Here is a 20,373-nt window from a genome sequence, read left to right as displayed (position 1 = left end):
TTAAAATTAAAGTTTTTAGGCTATATTGAATTTTATTATAACTCTTTAAAGTCAGTTTCACGAAGCATACATTCTGTTGATATCGTGTTGATATTTGTCTTGTATATCTTTCCTTTTGAGTTTGAATGCTGCCGTTACTAAGCCCATATCTGGTGACCACACTTCTTTGCACAGTGTAATTGCGGCAGGAATTTCGAATTTTTGTAGTTTACCTAAATTTCGAAGAATATGTTTATTTTTAAATAATTTTGGTTTTTAGATTATTATAAAACTTACATTTCCTTCCATGATCTTCAATTTCTTTTATTACAGCCTTTTCTAAAACAGGTGATGTACACAATTCTTCAAACGACCTCGAAACTATACCGTATTTAGCGGCTAAATCCTCCATATGCTTTGGATTAGGTACAATCAATGCTACCGTATATTGCTTTGAAGGATCGCCATAAACACAAATATTTTCTACAATAGGACATGTTTTAAGTTCCGACTCAACTTTTCCAAGAGACACATATTCTCCCGCTTGCAATTTAACTAAATCTTTTTTACGGTCTGAAAATAATTTAAGAAAAAGATAAAAATACTAATTTATATTTCTCATTGTTGTGAAATAAAATTACCAATTATTTTAAGTACGCCATCAGCATGCATTTCACCAATATCTCCCGTTTGGAACCATCTCTTTCCGTCTTCCTCGAAAAAGTCTTCTTTTGTTTTCGATGGAAGCTTATAGTAACCCAATGACACACTATCACCGCCAATAACAATCTCGCCCTGTAAGAATTATGCATTTAGTATTTTACTTTAAGAAATAAGTCTGAATTATTGTATCTTTTACCTGAGGATATGGTTTGTTTGTAACTCTGTAGTTTCCTTCTTCCCAATTAACCAAACGAATGTCACACATTGTAAGTGGTGCTCCAACACGACCATACGACATATCTCGATCTAAAAGTACATTTTTTTAAAATTAAAATAGCGAAATTATGCAAAAACAATTTATTATTATATTAGTTTTGGATTTAATTTTAGAAAAACACGGGTCTTAACTTCAAATTAATTATTAAGCTTGAATTTTAAAAAAGTTGAGATCCTGACGTTACGATTGTTTGAAAATAGAACAGAAGCGGTAAATATATTTTTGACTATGTTTCTATTATCTGGTATAACCATGGTTGACTTGGCGAACGAAACATTCTCTAGCTACTCGTGGGACATTAACTATGCCAAACAAATCTAAAAAAATGTTAAGCAAAAGCAAATAATTTAATATTCTGCAGGATGTCACCTCGGATAATTACGTGAATCAACTGGGGTTTTACAGCGTGGTGAAGATTCGACACAAGGATGAAGCTTTTAACTAAAGACCAATCCTCTAGGTGCAGAACCCGATAAAATAAAAGGGACCATCGACCATGTGTCAAGGAGAATACCTCACAGGACATAAATCGATATAATCATTTGTCATAAAAGGATATAATCATTTGGCCTTGTCAGTGACTGTTGGTTAAGCCATACATTTCAAATTAGAAAGAAAATAATACCACATGCATTACAGGTTAGGTTAGGTTGAAGTGGTTGCGGATTCAGAATCCACAAACTTAAGCCTAAGGAAAAGGCCCATTGTGATACCACATGAATCTAGAGAATTACTTCTTACTAGTCGAACCACTTTGAGCTTTTTATAGAGCGAAGAAGATATTTGATATCCTTTTCAGCTAGTTCATTGGGATTGTCAAAAGAGTAGTCTCCCAGCAGAAGTTTACATGTAGCTATCGGTATACCTATCTTCTCCCTTTTAGGTGAAATAGGTATGACGATTCCATTTTTAGTGAATTCATCGGCTATACAATTTCCTGTCATGTCTCTGTGGCCCGGCACCCAACACAGGTGAATGTTAAATTGCTGCGCCATCTCCAACGGCGGAATAAGATGCTGATTGGACAATATCAGACCAAGATATTTGGCTTCATTGGTAAAAATTAGTGGTACATCTTTTATTGAAGGATGTACAATAACTTGTTGTATTTCCGTGTAAAAAGGACGAAGTCTGTTTTTTGAGGATTAATACTAAGTCTGCAGTGATCAGCCCATCTAGTGAGCATATTAAGTGCGTTTTGGAGGAGTTCTCTCAGTGTATTAGGATGTTATCCTATGACGGCGATAGCAACATCATCGGCATAAGCAACCACTCTGTAGCCTTCCCTCTCAAGGGATATTAGAAGTTCGTTAACCACTATATTGTGTGCCTCGACCGACAGACATTTTCGTACAAAAATTGATGATTGATTAATTGATGATCCTGCTTTTTAGCATTAGATTAATCAACTCACAGAGTGGGTGTTCGACGTTTAGGGTCGTCATAGCAGAAGTGATAGCGGATGTGTCAACGTTGTTGAAAGCGCCCTCAATATCCAGGAAGGCCACCATAGTATATTTCTTTTGCTCTAGGGAGTATTCGATAGTTCTTATCTGAGTGTGCAAGGCTATTTCTACCGATTTCCCTTTGCTTTTCCCAGTGCTATTACGTACATGGATATCAATCAATCGTTCCAGAGTTTTGAGAATGAATGATGACAGGCTAATAGGTCTTAGATCTTTAGAATGAAAACTACCTTTACATCTCTCCATCGCTGAGGTATATAGACCAGACACATGCAATAAAAATCCTTCCAAAAATACCTCTGCTACAATGGCTTACTTCCAGATTTTTGCAAACCTAGAGGCTTAGTCTATCCCTTAAGAAAAGACCTAAGTTGGGAAGCTTCAAAATAGTACATCCGGTTTTCTACTTGATACCCCTGCTAGAAACCCAGAAAATGATAAGAGCAACGCCAAACACAAAGAGAATTTCAAGTTTGGAAAGTATTCGGCACAGGGGTCAGAAAAACAAAAACTCCGAGCACCTTTTTTCTCTGAATCTGAGTAATAATCACATGTGTAACATTTGAGTGGATTCAGGAAGAGTGTCGGAAACAAAAGGGAGTCCTGAGGCAATCAAATTTGAAATCGTCCAGTACTACTTGCAGTAAATAGTTCCAAAGGTAATTTTTCAACAAAGAAGAGAAACTTCGATCCTTAATCAATGAATTTCGATAAAAGAGGTTAAATTCCTTTAATCGATGTAAAGATTTTTTTTCCAATATTCAGTCAGATAAAGTATGAGATGACCACTGAAAAACCTTCAGAAGCTTCCGTTCTTTAAGATATTTCTTTATCTGATGATTGATCAATGTTTCCATGACCTTTGAAATAAGACCGTAAGTGCAATTGGGCGATAGTTAGAGGAGAGGGTGTATTCGCCACTTTTAGGGTTAACCTAGACAGTAGGTCAGGTTGAAAAGCTTATGCTGTGACGAACTTCCTTTAAAAACAAAAGGAGCTACATAATCATCAGTCATGAGTCTCCTTAACATTGCATATAATATCCTCTCTACCGTATTATGTGAACGTCTGAAGCCGTTCATCAACAACCTGATATGTCTTTATCAGTGTGGCTTCAAACCAGGAAAGTCCACTATCGACCAAATAATCACACCACCTCAGATCTTGGAAAAAACCCAGGAACTTCAAATCGATACCCACCATATCTTTATCGATTTTAAAGCCATGTATGACAGCATCCATAGAGAAAGGCTCTACAGAGCAATGTCTAGTTTTGGCATCCCTGTTAAACTTATCTGTTTGTGCAGAATGACGATGGAGAATGCACGCTGCTCTATCAAGGTCGGAAAAGATCTTACCGATGCATTTGATGTCAAAAAAGGTTTTAGACAAGTCGATGCACTGTCATGCGACTTTTTCAACATCGTTCTGGAAAGAATTGTACAAAACTCAACCGTCAACACTAAAGGGCACAATCTTCCAAAGGTCCATCCAATTACTCGGATACGGAGATGATATCGGAAGATCAAAGCGTGATGTCATTGGAGCGTTTTTGAGCGTTGCGACGGAAGTGAAGAAGATGGGTTTAGTGATCTATGAGGGCAAGACCAAGTATATGCTGTCATCAAAAAAAGGACACTGTACAACGACGTCTTGGACAAAATATCACCATGGACAGCTATAACTTTGAGGTAGTTAAAGACTTTATCTACCTAGGCACCGTTATTAACACAGACAACGACACCAGCGCTGAAATCTAACGAAGAATACCTCTTGAAAATCGCTGCTTCTTTGGACTTAGAAGGCAATTGAGAAGTAAAGTCCTTTTTCGCGCATCTAAAATCACCATCTTTAAAAGACTCAGCGGGGTGAAAACCTCAACCAACTTGGCGTGCGAAACTGGAGACAGCCAGCTAGGGCGCGAGCTGGCTGGAGACGCATGTTGGTCGGGGACACAGTCCGCCTCGGACTGTAGCGCCACCTTAAGTAAGTTAGCCACACAATCTGGGCTAATGGATTTCTCAATGCCGAGTTTTTTCAATACTCTAGCAACTGCAAGAACGCGATAGAAGATTCAATCGGTTATGCTTTCAATTAAAGGAAGAGTCATGACATTATTTATTATGGAATTAGCAGCAAACTCAAACAAATTGGTTTTATTCATTATTCATGGTCATTGTCATTGAAAACGATCTTTGAATCTAAAGATTTCGTGGTGTTTCTCAGCGTTTTTTTAGATTTTGTCTCTGAAATAAATAACTCAACCCTTGAGTTCCATATTTTTGACAATAACTTTCTTTTCTGGTAGATGCCTAATGCATGCATTAAAAACATTTTTACTCACAATCCATTACTGTTGCTCCAGAAGTTGTTTCGGTTAAACCATATCCTTGAACTAGGTCCACGCAAAGACAGACTTTTATCTGTTCATGGGTATCAGGAGCAAGTGGAGCACCACCAGACATCATTATTCGTACTTTTCCTCCCATTAGCTTAGCCACTTTTTTAAAAACTAACCTATAATCCAAAAAAATAAAAACATTTTAACTGAAATGAAAACTCGAAAGAAAACAGCTTACTCACTTATCAATAACTGGTGTTTGATATCCTTGTGCACACCATTTCACTTTGTAATTGTAACAGAAGTTAAACAGAGCTTTTTGGAACGGTGATCCGGCATTTACTTTGTCGTTGATTCCTTTAGTTATACGATCCAAAATAAGCTAAAACAATAATACTGAACATACAAAACTTAGAGCTTTTTTATAGCAAATTATATATATATACCGGTACTGTGGTCATGCACGTGGGTTTCAGGACAGTTGCATCACCTTTACAACCCTTCCTTATTTTACTGCTGGTATCGATTAGTGTCAAAGGTGTTGAGTAGCCAATAGGAACTCCGGTTAAAAGGCAGACACTTTCGGCAAGAAGTTCAAAAACATGAGCAAGTGGTAGGAATCTAAAAAAAAAAACGAATATTTCTCTAATTATTATCTTCTATGCTTTGAATATTATTTGTTTACAATTATTTGGCATCCCCGAATTCTTTTTCAAGATTGCAAAATGGTGCTAACAGAACAAAATCTCTGTATGCTTTTTGATGGAAAAACTCATCTTGTAACAGAACCAATTCAATTTAAGGTAACTTTTTCCCATCAAATTTCCACACTTCGAGAATACGACATTATACATTTCCGGGGCCACAAATACAAACTTTCAATAGGTATGCATAATAGCTACTTTTTGTTGATTGCATAACTAGCCTTCACCTTTACCAAGCAGACAAAAATGGTACTTAAAGTGTTTCATTAATTCATTTCTGCTGAATCAAGCGTTAAAAAATACATCGCTTTTGAAGCAACATTGAGGTGATAGAAGAGAGAAAAAAGATTTGTCTACCATTTGATTTGTCTTTCATAAGATGTAAAATTAAAAATTACTCTATAGTCGACAAAAATCTGGCTACTGAGATGTGACTGCTTTCTAAATTCCAATTATAAAATTTGTCGACCCTATCTTTCCCAACCTGATAGTATTATGCCTTATCTTATTATGACAAATCACACTTATCCGTGCTTGAACACTCAAAAACAATATCCACACTTATTTTGGTTATTATTTAATTTAGTTAAATTGGACAAAACATTTTGGAGGGATTTCAAGCAAAGCGTCGCAAACTAAAATATGCTTCGACTAGCGAGCGAACGTTGGGATGCAGACTAGAACTTACAAAAATTAAGTGAAGTTCATAGCTACCTTATGTTAGGTTAGGTTGATGGGCTCGCGATTGCTGACATTATCGCTACACTTAGATCAATGTAGATCCATTGTGATACCATGAAGTATTGAACTTCCCTAAAAATAAATGATTATATACATTCGATTATATATCTATCGATTGTCTTGTTCCAGCCATTTAGAGGCATAATAATCTGTTTCCTGGAATATCTTTGAGTTTTTCAAGATTATTGAAGAAGTGTCTGCCTAAGAATTTATTTCTAGTGTGGAACGGAATTCCTTTTGTCGATTTAGAGCCATAGTTTCCAGGCAATGGCACAGGTTTCATTGAATTTCTATCTTTTATTAGTTTCTTGGAGGTTATCAATGATGCGTTTTTATTAACAGGATGGGGTGAACAAAGTTAAGTCTATATTGAATTGGTTTAGTGTTGTACCTATCCTCTTCAGCTCTCTCGTTTCCAGGTAAATCGCTTTGATCTGGTAACCAGCAGAGAGTAATGTTATGCTTTGGGCTAAGAACTGTACGTTCTTGGCGACATTAATTTAAAAGCTTCGATTTGACTGCTTGTGACAGAAATCGATTTTAAAGTAGTTGGCGAGACCTTGTTCTGCAGCTTATGTCACTGCCAAAACCTCGACTTGGAAGACGCTGCTTTGATCAGAAGAAGAAGTTGGCAACAGTAAGTATCTCAAAGAATAAACCTGCTCCTACTCCAGAATCCGTTTTAAACTTTTAAAAGGTTTATTGAAGTACATATGGGGTGCATGTAATTTGTGCTCACATTGTTTCCTATTTACTTCTGTAGACTCTGTGCCTTTTGAGGCTTTCTTACGCACTTCAACCTACCTTTTTATCATAAGTGGGCTATGGTCTGACAATTGCTGATGGTTAGTGCGTTGGACTGTCTTGCTAGAGGTCTTGGGTTCGATCCCTGACTGTGGAATTTTAGTCCGTTTCTACACTTTTGCATTTAAATTACGCATGTTGTGTAGAAGATAACACTTCTGGCATGAGACCACTGTAGATGTGAGCATCAGGGCCCAGCGATTTGAATGGTGGAAAGGAGCTTATAGCCTATTTTATCCTATCCACCTTTAACCTACTAGTCGGAACTATCTTCGGAGTAAGTTGTTAACTAGCTACCTTAGATGCTGCAATTTTTTTATTCTAGATGCGACTTTCAAACATATTGTGTGTAAATAATAAATATCCTTTCTCGATTCTTGTTTTCCTTGGAATTCATATATTTCAAAAGTCAATTTGAGTAATGCAAATGAATCTTTTTTTATCCATTATTAATGAAGTTGTACGTAGATTTGTTCCACTTAAAAATCTAAATCTAACGATTCAAAAATAGAACGGGTGGTTCAGAAAAATGATCTAGGAGTTGTACTAGATACATAAATTTCCTTCTTACCGAAAATAGGTTACATAATCAATAAATCCAATCAAATGCTAGGGTTCAAGTCCCTTTTTAATTCTTTACGGTTTTCTGTACGGTTTGGAATTCAACTTATAATAACTCGTGTGTGCGAATCGAAAAAGTACAAAGGAAATTTACAAGATATGCATTTTTTAAATTGGAGGATTGATACTCCACCTTATAAAACCAGGTGCAAGTTATTTGGAACACAAAGTCTGGAAAGTCGTCGTATATATTTTGAAATAATGTTTATCCGATAATAATGTTTGCCCGATTCTGAAAAAATGAGACCCTCTAAACTGCACCAACCATAGAGGAATCAGTCTACTTAACGTCGCCTATAAAATCTTCTCTGCCGTAATATGTAAATCTAAAGCCCATCGTCAAAAGCCTGATAGGTCCTTATCAGTGTGATTTTAGACCAGGCAAGTCTACAATTGATCAAATATTCACATTACGGCAAAAAACCCAAGAACACCAAATCGACACCCACCAGCTTTTCATCGATTTCAAGGCCGCATATGACATCATCTACAGGGACGAGCTGTATAGAGCCAAGTCTACATCCCTTTGTGCAGGATGACCAATGAGAATTCACGCTGCTCCATAAAGGTTGGAAACAACTTAACAGAACCTTTCGATATCAAAAAAAGTTTTTAGACAAGGCGATGCGCTGTAATGTGATTTTTTTAACACCGTGCTTCAAAGAATGGTGCAGAGCTCAAACGTCAACACTAGAGACACTATCTTTTAAAAGTCTGTCCAATTACTAGCATATGCTGATGACATTGACATAATCGGAAGAACTCAGCGTGATGTCAATGGGGCTTTTGTGAGTATTGAGGTAGAGGCGACAAAAATGGGTTTAACGGTTAACGAGGGCAAAACAAAGTACATGCTGTCGTCAAGAAAGGACATACAACACCGACGTCTTGGTCAAAACGTCACCATTGACAGACGTAACTTTGAGGTATTCAAGGACTTCGTCTACCTAGGCTCCGCTGTAAACGCAGAGAACAACACCAGCTTTGAGATCAAACGTAGAATAACTCTTGCCAACCGCTGTTTCTTTGGACAGAGAAAGCAATTGAGTGGTAAAGTCCTCTCTCGAGGGACCAAAGTGTTACTATATAAGACCCTTATCATCCCCGTCCTGCTATACGGTGCAGAAGCATGGACTATGACAAAGGAGGATGAAAGCACCTTGGGTCGGTTCGAGAGGAAAGTTCTTCGTGTGATCTACGGTTCCGTATGCATCGAAAGGGAGAGGAGGAGAAGATGGAACGACGAGCTGTACGGGCTGTACAGCGACGTAGACTTAGCCAGAAGGGTAAAAGTCCAACGACTAAGATGGCTGAGTCACGTAGAGCGCATGGAAACCAATGCTCCGGCCCGGATAACCTTCGAATCTACACCCACAGGACAGCGCAGTAGAGGAAGTACGCGGATCAGGTGGCGCGCACAATTCGAAAGTGACCTCACCCAACTTGGAGCGCGAAACTGGAGACATCTAGCTAGGGACCGAGATAGATGGGGAAGTTTGTTGGGTGAGGCACTAGTTCACACAGCGCCACCTTAAGTAAGTAAGTAACTTTATCAGGGACATAGTCTCACATCATATTAAATGTCCTCCATTACTTTCTTCAATATATATACGCGTTCCTAGAATTAATTCTCATGATTTCATTTTGTTTCATGATCGTTTTCATAGAACATGTTCGTAATGAACCAATATATCGTTGCATCAGGGAAGCTAATTCGGTTTGCAACAGATTAGACTTTTTTGGTAGTTGCAATAAAGATATTTTTAAGCTATATGTATCTAACTTATTAAATCTGCCTTAATTTAAATAATGCAATTTTATAATTATTTATATGATAATTTTATTTTATTACTAGTTTAGTTGTTCAGAACTAATGTATTAGTCCAAGATGGAAACGGACACAAATAGGCCAGTTTAATTGCCCATTGTGATACCACATGAATCTTGAGGCTTCCTCCTAAGCTCAATGGATCAGTTTGACAAATATTATGGATCTTATATGCAATCTGCTTAGAGATAACAAGCACCTTGACCGTTTTAAATCCAGTGTTGGACAGATGTTTTTTGTGACCTGACACGTGGTGATGTTGTTCCACCTAGTGCCTGCCCTTCTCACAGCGTCTTGCATTAGCAACAGTTTACAAGTAGCGATTGGTATGTTGCTTAATAATATTTTACTGTCAAACGATTACTCTCCCTCATTCTACGTTATACAGTACAGATTGGTGCGTTTTCCTGTTCACTTATCCCGGTTAGACTTCTAAAGCCATAATTCTTTTAATGCTTTGTAGAGAATTCCATCGTTTTATTGCTATGAACAATTCGCTTAATGTCACAACAGTAAGATATTAAATCTTAGATTATTGATGGGCTAATAGAATTCATTATTCTTATCAAATAACATCTACAAGCAAATTGACCCATTTCCCTTAAATTTTCAGATTGTCTTTTATTTGAAACGATTTAATTGCTTGCTTTTCAAAGTCTACTCATAAAATTTAAAGAAAAAAAATGGGAATTTCAAAGGGAAGATAATATGTCTGAATGTTTTCTTTAGTTTAGAGTTTCAAAAGCTTTGTTAACATCATAGTCCATTTGATAATTATTGTAATTATTTTTGTTTCATGATAAAGGTGAACTATGGCGTATACCCAATTTTCTTGTTTATTTGAACTTTGAATTGGTAGCACGTGTTACAGTGGGGGTATATCACATTGTTAGTATGTACAACAACTTCCAATAATATTAGACTTGAGTTATTGAAATGTTGAAATTTATTTGTTTTTAATTGTAGATACATATCTTTTAATTGAATCAATGTATGTATGCATTAATCTTGTAAAATATCATTTTTCTAACTAATTCAAATACTTTTATAAGGTCAAAATAGCGATAACAAACAGCTTATCAATTATGACAAAGTCCAAAGATTATATTTTACGAACAATCATTTAACTTTGTTTATATCGTAATCTTAATTTCCTACTAACATAGCGTGCTTTATTTCAAAACATTTTTTTGTACCTTTGAAGCCTTATTGGACCTTTCCTGATTGAAAACTCGATAATTTAATTAAATTTTAGAATTTGATAAACTGACCGGAGTGTTTTATCGAGTGATAAAAATCACCTGATAACAACGATGCAAGAGGCTCGAGATATGAGTTTAATAAATAAATAAACTTACCCTAAGAGAACGTCATCGGGATATATTGGCACAACATCGCAAAATCCTTTCATTGTTGCAATTAAATTGTTATGAGACAGTAAAACGCCTTTGGGTGTACCCGTTGATCCAGAAGTATACATTATAATAGCAATGTCACTGGCGACTGGTGGAACTCCCTCTAAAGAACACAGTTTAAGTTCAAGTTTTCTAAAAATCTAAAAATAAGGGACCCTTTTGGTACTTACCAAATTTACTATCAGCTCCACTACGAATTACTTGAGAGAAAGGAATAAGCGTTACATCTTCTTTAAATCCGCTGGTTTCTGTTTTACGCAATTGATCATCCATGTAAATAATAGTTTTGATATTTGGTGTTTTGTCTAACAGCGATTTGAATTTGGGTAGCAAATCATGAGTAGTAATCACCGCAGTGACTTCGGTTTCATTTATACCTATAAAATTATTTGTTTAAATAAATTTGTTAAGTCGTTAACTAATGATTTAAATTACAATGGGCAACGCCTTCATCGCCAAGAGTCGCATAAACGGTTACAATTCTCATATTCTGCTTAAAGCATCCATGCGCGGCAATCATCCATTCAGCTCTTGTTTCGGCAAATATAACAATATTAGTACCAGGATTTTGGCCATATTCTCGAAGTCCACGTCCAAATGACGATGCTAAGCGTTCGACTTCAATAAAATTCTTCCATTTGTAATCGCCCATGTTATATTTTTTGAACACCCTGCCGTTTGGTTGAACTTCATCTTCTTCACTTAGAATTTGGCGAGTTCCAAGACAACGTTTTGTCGAATGAGTTTTTGCAACATAATTGAACATATTTTCAAGTGTACTTATGTTGGCTTGCAACATTTTAACATGCACTTCACGTGGTGGTTCGATTGTCCTGTAGGTAACTTGTGCTTCATCTTTTTTCACTATTTTTGCCTTGAAAATAAAAATATTAATTGTAGGTAATTGTATATGTAAACATAAAATAATAATATATTAAACTAATTCTGAAATCATGCACATGTGTACAGTGAATCAATGTAAAACTAAAACATATACTTTTTATTATAAGAAATGCACTTTACGTATGGCAAAACCTTGAGAGAAATCAGACAATTAGTAAATCGTGGTCAATCCACAGTTGCAATCCATTAAAAAGAATAAGGGTAAGTTAAAAATAGAATGAAAACCAGCGGTATCGACATTCTTAATGATGCGGATGAGGAGGATTATTCGACACGTCAAGGATAACCCAATATTTATTGCCTCCTAACTTGCTTAAGATGCCGAAATTTATTTAAGCAAGAAAGAATTTAGTACCCGTGGCATGATGGTTACTGCGTTGGACTGTCATGCCTGTGACATCTAAAAAAAAGGTTTTTCCCGGGTACTGCCTCTTGCCAGGAATTGCAAAATCCTCTGAGAGTAATTCTTGTCATGAAAAGTGCTTTCTCAAACTGTAGGTCCCTTCCATCCCTGACAACATTACTCCCACACAGGAATGGTTGAGAATTGTAAGTCACAAGGTCCTGTTGGGCCACCTAATTTTTTTTTAAAGCATATTCGGAAACCATTCGGATAATCTTGACGAACCATCCGTACCATGGACAAGTTGCCACGAAAAAACCATTTACCAAACAAACAAAACTCAGATAGTTTCATTTGCAAAAGAGATTTTCGGCAAAGATTTCGAGTATTTGAAAGCAAGATTTCTTACCGGGCGACGAAAGCAAATATAATATTTTATTGGCTCGGAAGGTAATGTCAATGTTTGGCTTAAGCTCAACGAACAGCTGAAAGAAAAGCAACTGAGGGCAGCTGTTAAGCATGGCAGTGGGGGCCGTCAGTTGGAAACCTACATTTTATTGGAGGAATAATAGACGACCACATTTTCTTGGATATCCCCAGCACAAAGTTAACAGAGTGCGTTCCTGGTTGCTATACAACAAAAGTGATTGAGAGCCCACCACAATTAAATCACCAAATATAAATGTGATCAAAAATGGAGTTACTTGGAAGACCACGTTAGCTTGCAACACAAAAGAATCAGGCCTATTCTGCTATTCATGGGAGCGAATTTTACTTGAATTTTCCCTAATCATCATTCTGCTATTCATTCGAAGTGAATCTGTATATGTCGGTAACGTCGGTAATACTGCGCGGTATTCTTCTATTCACCTGAAAGCATTCATTCTATACAATTCAGATCCGCATATAAAATGCAGCGGATTTCTCATTTAATGTCGGGTTTATTAATTTTTGTAAGCAAAATGTAAGTGAAAACTAATTTATTGCTAAATAAAAGAATATTAACATTTTATCGTTTCTCTCCAAAGTTCTTGGAAAAGTATGAGCTTCCAAATACGTAGATTTCTTCAAGATAATAAATTACTCTGTGATAATCAGTCCGGTTTTCGTCCGAAACATAGTTGTACCACAGCTTTAATAAATGTAAGAGAAGACATTAGGCAAGCGGTAGACAATGACAAAATAGCTTTCCTTATCTTGCTTGATTTCTCTACAGCGTTTGATAAGGTAAACCACAATGTTCTGTGTAGTTAGCTTCGAAGTCAATTAAATTTTTTCTTGTCATCTACAAAACTTGTAGCCCTTAAAGGGAAGATGTCAGGCAGTTGCTATTAATAACTACGTATCAGACTTCCTTCCACTGAGTTTAGGTGTTTCACATGGTCCGCTATTCTTCTCGATGTACATAAATGACCTACCAAATTCTTTATTAAGTTCTTCAGTTGATATGTACCCCCTACGACGTTCAGCTTCAGAAGAGCTTTTCTTTGGTCCTTGTGGAAAATGCGGCACACGAAGTCAATGAAGATCTGTTCAGGATTTTATGCTGGTCCCAAGCGAATGTGGTCTCAGTTTAAATCCATCCAAGTCAAAATGTTTGGTTATTTCCAGAAAAGCGGTTGACACTTCATATTTTCCAAAAGTGTATCTTAATAATAGTAGTATCGAACTCGTTGACTCCGCAAAAAATCTTGGTATAATATTTAACAAAATCCTTAACTGGAATAACCATATCAGATTGACACTGGGTAGGGTATATGGAAGCCTTCGCATGCTTTGGGCAACAAAAAAATCACTCCGTTAAAAATCAGAATAATCCTGGCAAAAACGCTACATATTCCAATTTTGCTGTTTGGGTGTGAAATTTTTAGCAACTGCGACTATGAGCAGAAGCGAAATCTCAACGTGGCATATAACAGTATCGGTACTTCATAATATTCGTTACATGCGTCAACCTACCAACCTTTATAGCAGGGTCTGTTTTACGCGTTCATCTAGAACTCCGGATCTCGTACCTATTCGCCATACGTTTTTGGTTTCTGAACGACAATTCTTTATCTTTGCTATTCGGCTTTGGGATTCCCTACCACAACCCTTAAGATCCATAAGTTGCAGAACACTGTTCAGAGTTAAACTCTGTAAAACTCTGTTTGTAACACTTACATTAAATAATATATCATAGAATTTTCTTTGAAGCTTGCACTATATTAAATGAGATATTGTATCTTATTGTGTAAGTCATTAAATAAATAAATGAATTGAATTAAATTGAATTGAAAGGGGAAGGAAGACTTTTTTTAACATTTCTCCGAAGCTCTCTGTTTGAGGATTCTCTTATTCCTCTGCTTACAATTGAAATCAAAAATCCAATACTGCCCATCTCCAAAAATTACACAAAATATTCTGTTTAGGTGGACTGATTAAACTTAATTTTTGTGTGAATCAAAACAATTTATCCAACATTCCCAAGATTTTTACATGAACAGCTGTTTATTTGAATGTCAAATAGGTTTGGGATAATGTAGTTCACCCGATGGATAGCAGAATGCAAAGGCAGTGTGAAAGGGAAACGAGTGGTTGAATCGAATATACGATCTACGTGAATAGCAGAATAGGGCTGAATGTGAGCGGAAGAATGGTCCAAAATACCACCACCTTCGTACTTTAAGAAGTTAGTTTAATCTAAGCCTTGAGAATTAAAAGCTGTCAAGGCAAATAATGACTATCCGACTCAATCTATAGTTACGTTAAAACGTACCCGTGGTGTGATGGTTAGAGCGTAGGATTGTCATGCCATGCCTACAATCCCTGTCTGTGCAGTTTACGATTTTTTCAAGCGTAAAACACCCCTGACGTCATTATCTATGAGTGGCACTTGCATTCAGGAAACCAATCAACTGTCAGTACTGGGTATGTGTATCACAGATCACCGTTTATGGAATGATCATATAAAAGGTGTGTTCAAAAAGTACCCGGAATTTTTAAATTTTGCGGGCCTGGATTGTCCGACGGTCAAAAATTTGTTTTGTATTGTGTTGGTATCCATGTCCCTAAAGTATGATGAAATTTTCAGCTATATTTACTGTTTACTTTGTCTGTGGTAGTTGCTAAAGTCGACGTGTTTTTATGAGCTCGGCGATTTTTGCTTGTTTACACAATGTTTGACAAAAAAAACAATCGCATGAACAGCGCTCAGGAGCTGTTAAATGACGTCAACGACGATCCAAGTCATTATCCATAAATGGAACTTGCATCGAGGAAACTGAACATCTCGATATTCTCGGTATGCTTATCACCAACCACCTTTTGTGGAACGATCACATACGCGATGTCGCCAAAAAAGCCGCAAGAGGTTTGGATTTTCTAATGGTATGCAAGAATTTTTTCTCCCCCTCTGATCATTTTGTTATCTACAAAACTTATATACATCCAAAGCTTGAGTATAACTCCCATATCTGGGATCCATCATAGGATCATTTACTTGAACATCGTCGTAAAATTTCTTGTCTCAGTCTTTTTTATCGTTAGTTTAACGGTTTATGCTCAAGAGAAATAGCCAGTTGCATTCTTCCCCTTAAACAGTTCAACCGTAATACTCGCGCTTCTAGGAATGCTCATCAATATACTCTCGAGCCCAACATCGGTCGTACTGTCAAGTATAAAGATTTGTTCTTTAGCCGTACTACGCGAATGTGGAATTCAGGAATTCAAAACCAATGTGCACCGAAATCTCCTTTCAACCCCTGTCTCCCTTTCCTAGTGCTCACATTGTGTCTACATAATAAGGGTAATATATCCCTTTGAGTATCGAAACCAAAGCACAATCGTCCACCTGGAAGCATCTAACGTCACCAACGAAAAAAGCACGTCAAGTTCGATCAAATGTGAAGGTTTTGCTTACTGTTTTCTTCGAGATCTTACCACAAGGTCTTACGGCTAATAAGGAGTATTACCTTGAAGTTATGTGACGTTTGCCTGAAGCAATCCGAAAAAACGCTAAGATTTATTATACAAATAATACCTGGCTTTTGCTCCACGATAACGCACCTGCTCACTCGTCGTTGCTTGTTCGTAATTTGTTGGCCAAAAACAATATCGTAGTCATGTCCCAAACTCTATATTCACTAGACTTTTTCCTATTTCCAAAGTTGAAGAGACCCATGAAATGACGGCGTTTTCCCTCGATCGAAGAATTAAAGGCCGAATCGCTGAGAATCCTCAAGGACATATCAAAAAGTGAATATCTAGAGTGCTTCGAAGATTGAAAAAAACGCTGCTATAAGTGTATTATATCTGGGGGGACTATTTTGTAGGGGACCAAATTGATGTAAACGAATAAATAAATATTTAAAAAAAAACGAAAATTCCGTGTTCTTTTTAAACACACCTCGTATTTGATATTGCCAAAAATGTTGCCAGGTGCTTAGAATTTCTCCAACGGTACAAGAAATTTTTCAACCCTTCTGATCTGGCTGTAATTTACAAAGCCTTCATCCGTCCAAAGCTTGAAAATAATTCGCATATCTGGACAGGTGCCCCTAAAACAAGTTTAAATCTCTTGGATAGAATACAAAAACGAGCTTTAAAAATGATAGGCGATAGAACTATAATCGAAACATTTACATCGCTAGAACACTACCGCAATTTGTCATGCCTTTCGTTGACTTATCGATATTTTAACAAACAATGTTCTGTTGAATTAGCTAGTTGCATTCCACCCCTTACACGATTTAGCCGTAATACTCGCATTTCCAGGAATGCTCATCAGTTTACCCTTGAGCTCAATTTCGGGCGTACTTTCAACTATAAAGATGCTTTCTTAAATCGCACATCGAGAATGTGGAATGCTTTGGCCAATTCTGTTTTTCCCTCCCATTTTGATGTTCAGAACTTTAAGACCAATGTGCATCGGTATCTCCTCTTAAATCCTTCCCTATTTTTCTAATGCTCACACTGTGTTTAAATATAAACATATAAAGGGTACTAATAACCCCTTGAGTGCCTGTAAATTATAAAAAAGCTTCTGGCGAGGAATTAACAAATTTGCCAAGATTAATTAATGCTTTCACAAATAAGCAGTTCAGATTCGGTTTAAAACTGTAGGTCCCCTTCTTCCATGATAAAATTACTCTCGCACAGGAAAGGTTTAGAGTTGTAAGACACACTGTTGCGTCACCCAATTTATTTACTTATAAGTTACGTTAAATGATTTGATGATACCTGCAATATTCTTAGTGCTTAACACAAAAATTAAGAGATGAAAAGAAACTTATAACGTTTTATTCGAGTTTTACTTTGATACACTGTATTTTGGCTTTGATTGCAACAATATAAAACAAAATTATGAAATCAGAAAAAAAAAATGATTTATAAGTGAACTCTTTGCATCAATGATTATAAATCTCAAATTATTAGTATACCACATTTCACTTCTACATTATTTTTTGTATTTTATTTTATTTAGTAAAAATAAAACTCTACATACCTTTACTCTCCTGGCATCCTGTCTTCGTTTCCATGGTCTTTGTAAGACGAGATAAACAGGTAATGTTACAATATCATAAACAAACGATATCACGTGAATCGCTCCTATTGCACCTTGAATCCAGAAACTATCCATACTAAAAATAAATTAAGACTATTTAATTAAATTATTTATTAAAGAATTGTTATATTAAAGAATAATCTTTTTTTCCAAAACACATCAGTTTTAGTTTCAAAAAATAACTATCCTTTCTCGAAAAGAAAAATAATAAAATCCCGAAGAAAAAAGGACGGTACGAAGACAAGGATAGAATCCAACTCCATGTGTAATTACTGTTCATGTAGCATCAAGGTCAAGTCGGTGTTTTTGCTTTAACAGTTTGATTATGATTATGAATTCAATATTATTGCTGAAAATAAAAACTATCTTGCGTTTGTTTTTTAACACTTTTGCTGTCTTTAATTGTTCTTATACCCTTACTTTTTGTATTTGTGCAATAAGCTGGGTATCTAAATTGTTTGATTGTCCTGTAAAGAATACATTATTTTTCGTTTTTTTGGTTATAAATTTAGTACAGGCGCTGAAAGTTTCTAAGCCTATAAATTAAAAGGTTGCACTTTTTGTTAATTTTCCTACCGAATGATAATCGATTTGGGAACAAATAATTATAAACAATCAGAAAAAATCAATTTTGAAAAACCTATGACCGAGAAAAACAAATACAAATCAAGGCAAAGGATGGAACACGATGGAGATATGCAGATGTACATAAAAGTCTTTAAGCATCATGAATTGCTCCATTGGATATTTCTACTTTTTATTTATTTTAATTTTTTCTGCTGGAACAAAACTTGAATATTTAAGTTCAAATTTTGCTCAAACTTAAATTCAACACATAACACAATATAATTGCTAAGGTATTTCAGTTTCCTAATAGCAAACGGCTCTAAGTAAATTTGATACCAAGGTAAGTTATTTATGTTGGACATTCTTATCTAATTTTGTTCTTTTCTCTTTACTTAGTATAGCACGTCAAGTATTTTAAAAAACCTTCACGACAGTTAAGTTAAGTTAAAATATATAATAAAAAATCAATTTTCAGCAGAACTGAGCTTAAATTTCCGCTAATGAAAGCACAAAACTTTAAATAATAACACTCTCAAAAAGAAAACGAAAATACAAAGTTCATTTTCACTTAGCAAATCATTTTAAAATAACTAAAATGTATTTAAATAAAAAATTTATAGATAAAGCAACATTTTTATCTCCTCTGTTGCTGTTGTATATAAATATAACAAACAACATGAGAAAAATATGATTAGCTACCCATAAACTGTTGATAAGTCGCATTTGCAATCAGTGACACAAGCAAGGCACAGTGAGTCATATCATTTTGGTGCAATGATCAGGTGTTTCGTTCTGAGAATCTTTAAGACAGAGAATTAGTATTACTTTGTATAATAAGAAAAGTCAATCACTTATCACATGTATGTAATAAAATGATACAATTTTAGTCCGTCAGACACATTTAAATGGGGTAACAGAGTTCAATTTAATGTACAAAGTCCTAAGGTTCTAGTTGTAGCGTTTTGTGGGAATAGAAGAAAATGCATCGAATTATAATAATAAAATAAATTGTCATCACGTTGTGGTGGTGGCGCACATTTAATGCCCTCGACTACCTCTTCTATTTTAGTCTCTGTTGTTATAGATACTTTTTTTTTTTAATTTAAACGATTTTCGTAGCCAACTAGGAAACTATATTGCGTCAAAACGTGGATATGGATACCATAAAGCAGTAACCTCCACTCATTGCCGTACCGTGCCACCACTACCGTCGCCGACACCGCCTCCACAAACCAACGACAAGATACCTAACTAAAATCATACGATAAATCTGGAAAAGCCGTATATGATGTGAAAAGCACAACGAAAATTTTATATATACCTGTGTTACATGAACATCCAAGAAAACAAACAGAAACACTGAACCGAAACTGGAGCGAATGAACACTGAACAGCAAAACAACACCAAAACTAAATACTAAAATTGAAATAAACTCAAGAACAGCTACACAAATAGATAATTGTCTTCGATAATTGACTTATCTTATCATTTTCAACGTGTTTTTTTTTCGTTTTTGTTCTATCGGCAGACTGAAGATTAAATAAAATTGATTTGTACCTCTACGGCTCTACCACTGATCCGCCGCATAAAAAGAAAACACACACCAAAGACCAGAATGGTAAAATCATACCATACCACACCAGAACAGAACTCTGACTTGACTCTGAACAACCGACTGAACTGACTTTAAATCTTTCACCAATTTCATTTCATTTGACAGTTTAATGCGCACAAGTGTTAAAAAACAAAAATGTTATTCTTTGTAAAAAATATAAATTGCGATTAACAGTAACAGTAACACAAATAGAATATAGTATATTATATGAATGTAATGTTTCATAACAAACCTAATTATTTTCTTTTTTATTTGCCAAATTTTCCTTCGAAAAAATCAAACAATCGATGGATTCGCCTTATGTCTATGAAAAACACTATCAAACTTGTGTTACACGATGCTTAAGTGTTAATTTTAAACTAAACTATTTCTCAATTTAGCGGCGAAATGCATAGGTTCTATTTAAATAATCTCATTCGACCTATTTAAGAATTTTTTTAAAAATTTATAATTGACCTTGAACTCACGGCTCACATTACGATACGCATTCGACTTCGCATACGACTAGCTGAGCTGTACCTTGTACTTGTCAAAAACTGAAGCACTAGCTACGATTACGT

The 20,373-nt window shown here is 35.7% G+C and overlaps 1 protein-coding gene across 5 annotated transcripts; it reads right to left on the bottom strand.

Annotated features, from left to right (window-relative positions):
• On the bottom strand, positions 1 to 20,373 carry LOC129949618 (fatty acid CoA ligase Acsl3). Of its 5 annotated transcripts, none has more exons than XM_056061187.1 (12): positions 20,270 to 20,373; positions 17,571 to 17,706; positions 11,275 to 11,713; positions 11,010 to 11,216; positions 10,783 to 10,942; positions 5,173 to 5,347; positions 4,969 to 5,108; positions 4,730 to 4,902; positions 839 to 948; positions 621 to 774; positions 277 to 552; positions 1 to 212 (listed from the first exon to the last, which is right to left on the bottom strand). In XM_056061187.1, exons 2-12 carry the CDS (start codon positions 17,703 to 17,705, stop codon positions 58 to 60), a joined length of 2,124 nt encoding a protein of 707 aa, XP_055917162.1. In that variant the 5' UTR covers position 17,706; positions 20,270 to 20,373; the 3' UTR covers positions 1 to 57. The 5 variants fall into 5 exon arrangements, with proteins under 5 accessions (XP_055917162.1, XP_055917158.1, XP_055917161.1 ...); XM_056061183.1 differs by having other exon boundaries at positions 20,046 to 20,325; XM_056061186.1 differs by lacking the exon at positions 20,270 to 20,373 and adding an exon at positions 19,756 to 19,899.

The sequence above is a fragment of the Eupeodes corollae genome, chromosome 3 (genome assembly GCF_945859685.1).
Source record: "Eupeodes corollae chromosome 3, idEupCoro1.1, whole genome shotgun sequence".
Taxonomy (NCBI): domain Eukaryota; kingdom Metazoa; phylum Arthropoda; class Insecta; order Diptera; family Syrphidae; genus Eupeodes; species Eupeodes corollae.
Note: the sequence above shows the minus strand (reverse complement) of the source record. Positions and strands in the feature narration are given on the sequence as shown.